The sequence below is a fragment of the Lutjanus erythropterus genome, chromosome 5 (genome assembly GCF_056507025.1).
Source record: "Lutjanus erythropterus isolate fLutEry1 chromosome 5, fLutEry1.hap2, whole genome shotgun sequence".
Classification (NCBI taxonomy): Eukaryota; Metazoa; Chordata; class Actinopteri; order Lutjaniformes; family Lutjanidae; genus Lutjanus; species Lutjanus erythropterus.
This window is the reverse complement of record NC_139321.1, coordinates 25423236-25435070: the sequence shown is the minus strand read 5'-3', so window position 1 is coordinate 25435070 and position 11835 is coordinate 25423236. Positions and strand designations below refer to the sequence as shown.

Genomic DNA, 11835 nt, shown 5'->3' with positions numbered 1-11835 from the left:
CACACTGGGATGAGAGAAACAGCTCTCTTTTTTCCAGCACTGCTCCACATTTAAAAGTAAAATCTGTTTGCACTCTCAGTGTACAAACCTGGGAAACAAGAGAACCTTTATTGGATTACTGGTATAACTTTTTTTTTATTACTCTGCAAACTTCCTGCTTGTGTCAGTTGAAGGATACACAAATGTTTGTCATAAAAACAGGACTGCAGATATCCACTTTGCTTTCAATAATTTACTGACAGTGATAACCTGATGACAGACTAATGTATTTACTTTATGACTTCATTAGGCTCCAAATTCCTCAACAGAATCTTTTCTAATACACTTTGTCTTGCTTTAATTTTAAACGTGTGTTTAAATACATGTGGTTAACTAGAAGAGATGCCACCATTTTTCTGAGCCACAAAGAATTCATTCTAGTTTTCTCACAACAATTTAATTTCTCAGGCAGTTTGTTTTTCAGTAGTTTTATTAAAACAAAAACACACAACAAAAACACTACATTTGTGTAACAGGATGTTAGAATGTCAAAGAGGAAATCCTGTTGCATTACAAGCATCCAGCATTCATGTTGTTTAAATTAACATTTTAACAGTTCATGATATGGCACAAAAAACTCAACACACTACTTACATATATGTATAATGTCAATACTGTAAAATAGTCAACACATAAATATTCCTTCATTTCCCCTTTGCAATATAACTAGATGACATTTTACATTAATTTCTTAATACAATAAAATAAAATAAAATAAAATAGAATAGAATAGAATAACACAATAAAATGATTTAGCACAATATATATTAGTTTAAAATGTTGTGACAGAATTGATTTGGACAAATGTGTGGTTCTAAATCCATTTTAATGTAAATATTTATTTGTTTCTGTACAATAAATTATGTTTTTCCTGTTGTTGTGTGTCTGTGAGTGTTCATTGCAGCTGTGAGAGAAGGGGCCTGCAGTCCCCGAGTCTGTCCAGCTCCTCCACCACATCAATCAGCCCCTCAACCTTCTCGGAGGGAAGGACCACCCCAGCGTTGTTCCTGAACTTCTTCTTGAGGCTCTCATTGGTCAGCGGGTTGCGCCAGTGGCCGTAGAAGGTGTCACAGCGTCCCTTCAGAATGTCTCCCCCAACAAGTGTCACCTGGACTTCGCCATACATGAGGTTGAAATTGGCGGGGTTGTTGTGGGGATGCTCCACGTGAACGCGGCTCAGCAGAGCAAGAAGTTCAGGGCGGCTCATGGCGGCGGGCATGAAGGACTGCACGGTCACCTCGCCGTCCAGGAGAGCACTGCAGGCGTTGAACTGGAAGGAGTGGCGTGCCTCATGCTCAGAGTCAGGGAAAGGCCTGTTGATATACTTTGATTTGGGGACTCTGAGCACGATGTCTTGGATTTGAACTGGGGAGAGAGTGCCAGGACCGGAACCCCCAAGAAGGTTATGGACCGAGACTGCGGCATCTGCCACCCAGTGCATCCCCAGATGGGCAGGGAAGCGCTTGAAGGCCATGTCCTGCTCCTCTAGCAGGAACATATGGCCATCATCATTGGGTGATTCTAAAGGCTGCGGCACATAGTCTTCATAAAAAGCACTGAACCCAGCCACCCCAGCCACAGCGTCCAGGACAAGAGGACTCGCCTCAAGGCCTCTGGAGGCCAGCAGAGCAGCCTCTAACCCCAACCGTGAAGCGTTACCAATGTGGAGGGGTTTAGACTGAGTGGCAGCATTAGCCATTGGGGCTCCAGAGAGAGAAGCAGCTATAGCCAAGGCATGACTGCACTGGGAGGAATCCAAGGACAAGAGGCGAGCACAGGCCGCTGCACTTCCCATGGTCCCCACCACACTGGGAGGGTGAAACCTGGTGAAGAGGAGGACTTTGGTCAGGTGGAACAATTTACTCTTGTGACTCCATCATTACAGATATAGCATCTTGTACTGACAGCTACTCTTTTACGTGACTCTCCACATGCGGAGGCAGCTTAAACCAAATAGATTTTCAGTCATTTCTGTATCTGATAAACAAGCAAATAATGCAGTTGGTCATTTGACTTGGTGTAAACACTTGCCAAATGGAGTCCTGTGTAATATTTACCTCCACATGGCTAATTGTGCTTACACACTTCCCACAGAGTCTCTGCTGTCCCTGAGATTAACATAATAACACGCCTTTCACAGCTCATTGACACCACTGAGAGACACACACATTACACTGCACTGGCCTCCTTGTAAACCACACTGCAGAGATCAGCAGAGTCAAATATGGATCTCTTTAGCCTCGTTTGGATGCTTGTTCTGCACGCAGAATACAAATAAAAACTCTTAAAAGAGGAGCTAGCTTTATACCTCTTAAGTGATCACAGAGGGAGAGCCAGAAAAGAGCAAAAGCTACTGCAATGTTGCTATTAGCCTATTAATGACAGTACCTACACTGAATTGAACTCGAGGTACTCACCTCTTGGGGATATTCCGGGCCTCATTAGAGAACCTCATCAATCGGCCCTGGATCTCAATGCCAACGTTGAATGCCAGCAGGAAGTCCAGGCCACTTGGTTTGCTGTTAGCAGGTATCATGTCGCTCAGTGCTAACAAAGCAGGAAGGACTGCTCCTGAGGGGTGAGTGGCAGGGTGCCATGTATCATCAAAGTCCATGGAGTGAGTCTGCAGCAAACAAGAACATGTTTTTAGCAATTAAATGATGTTCATAATAGTACATAGAGTTCCACGTTACCAGCAAGAACATGACATTGCTGTACTTCAATGCAACATAGAAGCTAGCTGTAAACAGTTTTTATAATTAGATGCAATTTAGCTTCTTTAACATTGAATTAGAAAATCCCTTTAATTGCCATATCAGGCCTCAAATGCTGGAGGCAAACGCAGGCTGGAGGAACAAGCTTCACTTTTTAATGGCTTCTTTAGAAATAGAAGCCAAACAGTGTTTGCAGACATTGATTGCGTTGCACCAACAATGATTAATTTTTAAACCTGATCAAATTAACCTGAAATTATGTTGCACCAAACTTTTAAACTAGATTTAGACTAAATTTAATGCTTCTGCACTAAAACGTCGAACTTAAACTGTGATCAAGTATTAACTTGCACTTCAGGATGGTTAATTTTTAACATGGCTGCCTTTTAGTAGTTAGTTAGTAAATAATATAGATCACATTATACAAAACTTGTTAGCTGGTCAGCAAACAAGTTCACATTTTGTAAACCTTTTAGCTAACTATCAAACAATTTAATGTTTTAACTTTTTAGCTAGCAAGCAAACAATTTAATTGATTTGTTAATTTCTGTTAACATCACAAAACTTGAATGTACTCAACTGAGATTAGTTTAATTGTGCAACAGAACTAACCCCAAATTAAATTAATTTTTGCTGGTGCAGCCCAGTCACAATGTTGGATATGTCTGCAGACGGGCAGTGTGGGGTCAATTCAGTATTTTCTCCAAGCCCTCCTGTGATTGGCTGGCCAGATGATGCCATAGCAGAGTATAAAATAGCTGCAGTTTGGTTGTGGTAATAGGTTTGGTGTGTCTGAAATTGTCTTGTGTACTCGAGACTACAGTGACCCATCTGTTCCACTTATTTTTACTCACAGCTACGCCGTTGACAAAAGCTGCCAGTGTCGGGGAAAGCCTTGTGCCTCTGCGTCCATACACAGTGCTGATGTCATCAGGAGCATACATGTGCTGAAGGGGAAAAGACGGAGACAGGTAAACACAGGGTGTTGTCAGAAGGATACTTTTAATACACTTTGCAGACACAGATTGTGTCTCATGAACTTTAAAAAGCTCCTGCATCACTCCTCAGTTGAAAGCTGAATAAGTTTCTTTGTGAGTCAAACAGAAATTGGAGAAAAAAGGTCACAAGGCATAAAACTCCTGCCTGTTCCCAAGTTATATGACCTTTTTTTTCACTCATCTCTCTGCACTCAGCTGTTTCACTGACTTACCACTACTGTTTGTATAAGGTCAAAGTTGCTTTCATCTGTCTTATTGGCTCATATCAGATAAATTATTCTTTCCTCTTTACTCCGTGCCTCACCTGACAGTGTTCAAGGGCCAAATCAAACACGTCTGTCGTGCTGCCAATCAGACCGACTCCAATGCTGTCAAGCACCATTCTTTTGCTGCGATGGAGCACAACAGAGGACAAATGCTGAGGCTTTATTCCACTGATGAACTTTCCATAACTGGCTGTGACTGTGTCCTCAGGGTCTGGGTGCTTCAAGACTGCAGGAGGAGAGAGGTCAGAGTAGAAATGTTTATTTTATTTGTCTGCAAGTAAGAATGCTGTTTGTAACAACTGAACCAGAAAGAAATATGTTTTCTTGTGTGATTGATTGAAAAGTTAAGTTTACCTTTCACTGCAGACTTGTGCAGCCCTCTGACAGCCAGTACTGGTCTAATGGTTTTCTGCAGGACAAAAAATTACAGAATCTCTTTACTGACACCTATAACATTTGGTGTAAAACTATAAAATAGTTGGGTTTTTACATCTCAGATCCATTACAGGCTGTGATGTGCAGTGATTTTCTACCTTTTCTTTGTCAAACTCAGAACTGATTAATTCAGCCTTTTAGTGGACACTGGGATCACTATTATGAATATTACTCAGCCTGTGTGCCTCTTTTGAGAGAGCTATTATGCTGCTGGTAACAGGTGTGGTACAGTGTGTGCTCTGCTCTGCATTTAACAAGAGCTCTGTTAAATTCTTCCTAACCATGTACTCACAGAAAAACACCTACACAGTGCAAGCTATATTCTTATTTTATACTGTATTGTATTAAAGTTGACACTGTGGATAACAGTTTTAAGCAGACCAAGTAATCTACTTGACTTACTCAAGCAAGAACAAGATTTATGCCCTTTATTACAGTCTGGGGTGTATAGATCCCTTGTAATTTAGCAGAAATAGGCCTACTGATGTCATTCTTTAAAGGAACACTCAATAAAAAATTAAATAACAAAGAAATAGGCCCACAAAATGATTTTTAAATCGTTACCTGTAGTGTGGAGATCATGGTTTCAGTCAGTTGTTGGTCTTCTGTAGTCTTGCTCTTTGATGCAGTAAGTTTGCAGCCAACAGGTTGTGAAGGATGCTGATGCTTGTGAGATGGACAGAGCACCTGCCTTATATAGTCAAGGAGTCACAGTGGCAGCTGATACTGGTCCGACAGGAACAGGGAAGTCCAGCCATGTCTCTACAGAAATGAGGGGGAGGATTTTCCATAGTGGTCATCATCACCATTGTCATAATTTACATCACCTTTCTCCTCTTCTTCCAGAGTAAGGCGTGGTCATTGATTTTCTACGGTAAGGAGACACGATGTCACTTCATCTCAGGTTGCAGAATGTAGGATAGCGTGGGGGAATTTCATGAACTCCTCCCACACTCACCACTCACGCCTTATTTATGTCCAACCTTCATCTCTGCTTCAGATCAACTCAGCAGTTCACCTGTGTGAGCATCTTCACCAGGTAAGACTTTATTTTAATTTGCCTGATTACTAGCTGAAACAAAGACTTTATCACATGTACCATTTAAAATGCTACATAATGAGCTGATGCTGATAACCTGCTTTTCACATTAGATTAATATCTACAGTTAGTTGAAAGATGCTCCATGGCAGAAAAATATTATACTGTAAAGTTATTTATGAGATTAACAGAGAATACCACATTTTAAGCTCTGAAAATACAACTTACAAAATCATACACAGTTCCTGTCTTTTGGTTAAATATCAGTCTGTTATTTGGGGATAAAATACTTACTTGTGTGGACACCTGCTGTTTTCTAGTCATAGAGCAGGGAAGTTGAATACAGCTGCTCTGCTGTGTCTCTTACTGTCAGAGTGGAACAGTTTATGAGTGGGGCAGAGCCAAAAACTCTCAGGTTTCCTTTAAGCTTTAGGGAAATAAGAAGAAAAGAAAAATCCCTCAGAGAAAAATCCCTCAGAGTATTGAACTAAAAGTTGACTTAACTGAGTTTGCAGGACTTTGCAGTTTGCCATCTGTACTTTATGGCATATTTATGCTCGTTAAACGTAGTATAATTTGCTTTTAGCACTTGTTTCTATATTTTAGTACAATGCTCTACAAATAACAAGCACTAAGGAAATTTTGCTCTGTGTGATCAGCTTTTCTGGGGTTTTAAGAGAGTCAAGTTGTGATTTCCAGCCACAAACAAGTGACCTCTCTGTCTATACATATAAGACATGACACACTTTATTTGTCATTGTAGTCATACAATGAAATTATGTTTGGACCAGTAACAAATGAAAGAATTATAAAAATATATATATATATAAGAAAACAACAAGAAAAAGATAAAAACAAAAGCAAGTTACAACAAGATGAATAAAAGAAGAATAAACAGGATAAATAAGATGAGAGACCATCCTCACTCTACTGTATTTATTATAAATAATGCACTTGGATGAGGCAGCAAACAGTGACAGTATTGCACAACAATTAAATAGTTAAAAAAGCTGGAGATGTGACATGTGAGCATAGATTAGAGGGATAGATTGTGTATTACAGTTGTATAAGTATTGAATAATACTAGTAGATAAGAGAGGCTGCCTTGGATTATTTACGGTCTTCAATCCTCAACAGCTCCTCTTAATCACCTAAAATTAAGAGATTAGGATTTTTTCTTCATTTCTGTATTTGTTCATTATCCATAATTAAAGTAAAATGTACACACTGCACTGTGAGAATGAATATACATTCATGAATACATTGTGTCATTTCTTTAATTGTTTCATTGAAATTACAGATTGACAACAAAAACACTATGGCAACATTAGATGGGTTTCCAGCCAGTTTCTATGGTGAACCAGGAGTGTTAGGCATGTTATCCAATGGGATCAGTGCATTCCTTGTACTTCTACAGAACTTCAGTACAGCACACACTGGCAATGCACCAGCGGGAGTGGAGAACATACTTGCAGGTAAAACTTTATGCTAAATCTGCTAAAATAATATAGTAAAATGTCATATAAAATTGTTTTAGTAATTTCACTTCTATGTTTTTTAAAGGTGTTCATCTCATCCTGATTGGTGGTATATGCCAGCTGGTGGCCGGACTGCTTTCCTTTAGAAAATACGATCATTTGAGTGGCACTGCCTTCATTGGCTATGCTGCTCTGTGGGGCAGTTATGGTGCTACCCGAATCTACTTTGGCGCTTTAGCTGAAAATTCTACAGCAGCATTAATGCCACATCAGATGAACGATTCATCCCTGTCCACTAACATGACGAGCAACATATCCTCAAATGCCACCGTCCCAGTTTGCTATTTATGTCTGTCCATGAAAGAGTCGGCAATTGCTGGTCTGGTCCCCTACATCCTTTTGTCCTTTCTCTTAGCCTTCTGCTCTGCCACAGTCAACTACATTATGCCTTTTGTCTTTGGAGCCATCACAGCCACCTTAATCTTTGAAGCAGTGAGTCTGGTAGCGGGTTCCTGGGCTCTCGTGGTCTCTGGGGTTCTGGAGTCGCTCATTTTGGTTTTTGCCATCTACGGTTCGGCTGCACTGCTCGTCAAAGGTCTGACACAGCGTCTAGTCCTAAAAGGCTTCGGTACCCCCCTCTTTAATGTTCTCCTGCTAGGGACCACCAACTCAGCAAGCGCCCAGAACATTGGCCAAGAGAAGAAGAAAAACACTAAATATGCAGAGCCTATGGCGTTGGGTTACTTCTGTGACACCGTTGCCCCATTCATCTTTGCATTCTACAGCTTTGGGTACATGAAGTCCTTCGGGTTAGGAGTTGCATGGGTCTCAATCATCACAGTTGCCCAGCTGTTTTCCAGCTACTATGCCCATCTGCGCCAAGACTGCTACCACACCACTAAGTTTGGCCTTCATGCCTCATATTGGCTGATCAAGGCTTGGGATGAATTTGTAGTGTCTGCTCTGGTTGTGGAGGACAGCAAAGTGGTCTCAGGGAAGGAATCAATGGTGGGAAACTGGTTCTTTGTGATGGCAGGTTTGGTGCTCTGTGTAGGAAGTCTGAACACCGATGTCTTGGAGCTGATCCACAACATGCTGTTTGTCCTGCTCACAGTCTCAACAATATCCCAGATCCCTCTCCAGGGATACTACATCTTCTTCGGAGTATCTTGCTCCCTGTTCACAGCAGCCTCCCTGTATGGTACCTTCTCGCGTCTTATCAACTCCATAGCAGAGAAGTCTCTAATCCCTGTAGGACCACAGCCCATCTCCACTGACCAGTTGAAGAAGGCTCTGAACTGTAGCAGGGCCAAGCACAGAGACCAGGAGGCGCTGCCTCAAACCGACCAGGCTTCAGATGCCTTGTTCTACCTTTCAAATGGAGTCGCAGCTCTCTCAGCTCTACATGCAAAGTTAACCAGTACAAATCCTACCTTCCTGCATCTGACTGTCCCCTGGGTGCTTATCTCTGGAGCCATTATCCAGGCCTACGTCAGCCGGCTTCAGGTCACAGGAGGTGGTCGTTTTGGGTCTGTCATCTCATCCATCTATGTAGTAGTGTGGGCAACCTGGACCTGGTTTAGGTTTGCAGGTATGTCGATACAAACATGTTTACGTTGTGACTTTTTCTTACTGAATTACACAAAATTCTTATCCCAAGTTTTTCTTTCTTACTAGGTAACCTGCTTCAGCTATCCACAGACACAGCCTACGGTTTTACAGCGGGGGCCATCGCTCTCCTGGTCATTAATGCTTTCCTTATGCTGATTGGTAAGATTAACAGGACTATTGTTTTATGAAGAATAAATTCATTTATTTGTTTTTGAGCTTGTCTTTATCAATCCATTTTTTTCATTTCAGCTGCCTATAGGAACTTGGTTTTGCTGTTTCTAACAACAATCATGGAGGTTGTTCTTGTCTGTTTCCTGCTTTCCACTCTGCAGCGACTGCCATATGACCTAGAAAGTAAGAGCAAAGCCTAATTGTGAATGCATTTTTATGGTTATAAAGGTAGAATATGCAGAGCACTTCTATTGAGTCTTAGGTGATGATTTAGAGACACCACATTGTCTTTTTTTTTTTTTTATAGGAAAATGCTACACAGGATGCTTTAAATCTAGACACAGACTTAAAATTAAAATTGCATGTGTTAAAAAATCCATCCAGTTATTGAAATATTGTGACAACATTTTTTTTACAGTGGCCATGCTTGCACTACTTTCAATAATTTGCATATATGGAGCTCTGGCATCACTAGTGAACTGCATCTTCTCACAGAGACTGCTGCCTATGGGCCCCCCCTTAATAAAGGTAACCAGTTAAGAGACTCATTTTGTATTTCTCCCCCAATCCTGCAGTCGTTGTCACACTCCATTGTGTTCAATTCATAAAAATGTCTCTCCCTCTATGGCCTGTCTCAGGAGAAAATGAAGCAGGACTCTGCTCCAGAGTATCCCTGTCCTGCAGTCAATTCACGACTCACTAGTGGTCTCCTGAAGATTGCCAGCCTTCTGGAGGAAGGAGGAGTGTGTGGTATCCCCACAGACACAGTCTACGCCCTGGCTGCCTCCTGCAAGAATCCTCAAGCTATAGAGAAAATCTACAATATTAAAGTAAGAATGAAAAATTGCTTGGAAGTGTAATATGAGACAGATCATTTATTTTTTATTTTTATTTTCAACACTTGTTCTCATGTGAAAGCCATGCACCTGTTATCTGTGGCCTCATCCAGGATAGACCAGCAGAGAAACCCATCTGTATTTGCATCTCTAATGTGGAGCAGCTGGTGGCCACCAAGCCTCCCTTCAGTCCTCTGCTGTGGGAATTTATGAGGAATGTGTATCCAGGAGGCATCAGCTGCATTGTCAGCAAAGGAGACTGGCTGTTCAGACTAGGTAAACTGGACATAGCAGTTTAAATGCTGCCTTACCACACTGATACTGTATTCCATTTACAACTGTTCCCCCTTGTCTTAGATAAATATCAATGATCAGTATTCACCTCACCTTTCAATTTCTCTTGTGTAGGAGTGGGAGCAGCTTATGACCGTGTTGGTACCAAGGACAGCATCATGATCCGAGTCCCTGACCACACAGTGACTGGCCACCTGTGTGACATCACCGGACCCCTTGCTATTACGTCAGCCAATCCCAGCGGAGAGGCAGACAGCACCCATCACAGCATGGTCATCAAGTAAGTGTCTCGTCACATAACACTAGTCCTAACGCATGTTTCCTGGTATTCCACTGACCCACTACCTCAAGCCTCATACTTAATCTCAGTGTGTCTGAGCTTAGTGCTAATGGGTGGTAACATGCACATTCACTCACACACCCTTTTCTACCATCTTGTTTGCCATAGTCGACTGGGACACAAGCTCCAAGGTGTTCTGTGTGATGGGGACTCAAATGAAGTTGTTGCCTCCACTGTAGTCAACTGCCTGAAGATTGATGAAGGTAAAATGCAAGAATATTCCCCCTACATTCTCTGTTTTTTGTGTTTAAGGGGCACTTTGTAACTCAAGCCTGTCATACTCTTTTCACAGGGATCATTACCATTGTGAGGGAAGGCTGTGTCCCTGCAGTAAAAGTCCGACAGATCTTTGAGAGAGTGAAGAGCACCATGGTGTGATGGTCTTGTGACTTGTTTCTCTCCTTCTGAGAGCCTCTTCATGACTGGTCCCCTGCAAGATCGGCTTCTTCAGCTCCCTCATGTCCAGTCAGCAATCTCAGGGACAGTTTATGAACAAATGAGAAAAACTGAGTGAAAGCTGGGATTTTAGTGGTTGTACATGTGTATATAACTCTGGAGGTTTTGGCAAATGTTACAATAAAATTTGTTTCTCAGCTGTATAACTCAAAACTGTAAGAACTTAAAGTTAGGTAAACAAATATAAAACATTATGAAGTGACTGCTGTAAATTAATAATCCTATAAATATATTTATAAATTTAAATTAACCTGTATGTTGACCTGAATTAAACAACCCGTTATTTTTAATGGTGGAAGAGAAAACTTTTCTCCTGTTACTGTATGTATTTAAGCTATCATGTGCCAAATAAACCTGTGAATGTAAACAATGAATTTGATTGGTGTTTATGAATGAATGAATGAATGATTTTTTATTATTGTGTCATGTTCAAGCATGTGTCCAGCCCAAACAGGCTTATAAGACACCATTATTTAGTAACACAGACCAGAAACCAGAAAAACAAAACAAAACAAAACAAAACAAAACAAAACAAAAACATAATATAGATCACAAGTAATGTTACTTAAAAAACCCATTCTGATGCTTTTTCCAAGCTTTAGAAACAAAATTAGCCAACTTATAAATGAATGAAACAGCCATTCCATTCTATCATCATCAGAGCACCAGAACATTTCTGGATTTTGAACAGACATTTCATTGAATAAAGGTTTTCTTGACTCATCATAAAAAGGACTATACAGAAGAATATGTAATTCATTCTCAACTTCTTCTAAATCACACAGTTCACATAGCCTGTCATCCTCCTGGATGTTTTTAAATCTGCCAACTTCAAGGTTCAGAGGAAGGATTCTGTTCTCGACTGTCTGACTAAAGACCTTTGACTCCTTGTAAGATTTGCTGTAACATAAGATTTAGGTCCATAATTGTGCTCGATTTGAATATATGTTTGCAATTTTGGTTTGAACAAAATATCATTTAACCATTTTGCCTCAAATCTAACAAATAACTTTCTTCCGGTTGTGTTTATGCTGCATGTTAAGTTATTACTATACATATAATGTAACTCAGATTCCTCAAAGATATCATACATCTCTTTAACCCAAGGAGAACTGTGCAATTTACTACAGAAAAAAAACATTTTACTGATCCTGTTTT

The 11835-nt window shown here is 40.7% G+C and overlaps 2 protein-coding genes across 2 annotated transcripts; one reads left to right on the top strand and one right to left on the bottom strand.

Moving 5' to 3' along the window:
* Positions 1-451: 451 nt before the first annotated feature.
* Positions 452-5150, bottom strand: LOC146327008 (cis-aconitate decarboxylase-like). Its single transcript, XM_084719379.1, has 6 exons — positions 5017-5150; positions 4372-4426; positions 4056-4243; positions 3608-3700; positions 2457-2662; positions 452-1862 (listed from the first exon to the last, which is right to left on the bottom strand). Exons 1-6 carry the CDS (start codon positions 5032-5034, stop codon positions 935-937), a joined length of 1488 nt encoding a protein of 495 aa, XP_084575505.1. The 5' UTR covers positions 5035-5150; the 3' UTR covers positions 452-934.
* Positions 5151-6786: 1636 nt separating this feature from the next.
* On the top strand, positions 6787-11051 carry LOC146327007 (uncharacterized). The gene is made up of 10 exons (XM_084719378.1): positions 6787-6966; positions 7055-8560; positions 8647-8739; positions 8830-8934; positions 9170-9279; positions 9390-9581; positions 9701-9863; positions 9996-10161; positions 10330-10424; positions 10514-11051. The coding sequence occupies exons 1-10, from the start codon at positions 6810-6812 to the stop codon at positions 10597-10599; spliced, it is 2673 nt and encodes an 890-aa protein (XP_084575504.1). The 5' UTR covers positions 6787-6809; the 3' UTR covers positions 10600-11051.
* Positions 11052-11835: the final 784 nt, after the last annotated feature.

Bases quoted from the DNA above. Each gene is read 5' to 3' on its own strand.
- LOC146327007 (XM_084719378.1), top strand. From the start codon at position 6,810: ATGGCAACATTAGATGGGTTTCCAGCCAGTTTCTATGGTGAACCAGGA. The intron at 6,967-7,054 runs GTAAAACTTTAT...TGTTTTTTAAAG, and splicing joins AGTGGAGAACATACTTGCAG to GTGTTCATCTCATCCTGATT. The intron at 9,280-9,389 runs GTAACCAGTTAA...GGCCTGTCTCAG, and splicing joins TGGGCCCCCCCTTAATAAAG to GAGAAAATGAAGCAGGACTC.
- LOC146327008 (XM_084719379.1), bottom strand. The intron at 4,244-4,371 runs GTAAACTTAACT...CTCCTCCTGCAG, and splicing joins GCACAAGTCTGCAGTGAAAG to TCTTGAAGCACCCAGACCCT. The intron at 2,663-3,607 runs GTGAGTAAAAAT...TGTTTGCTGCAG, and splicing joins CTTTTGTCAACGGCGTAGCT to ACTCACTCCATGGACTTTGA.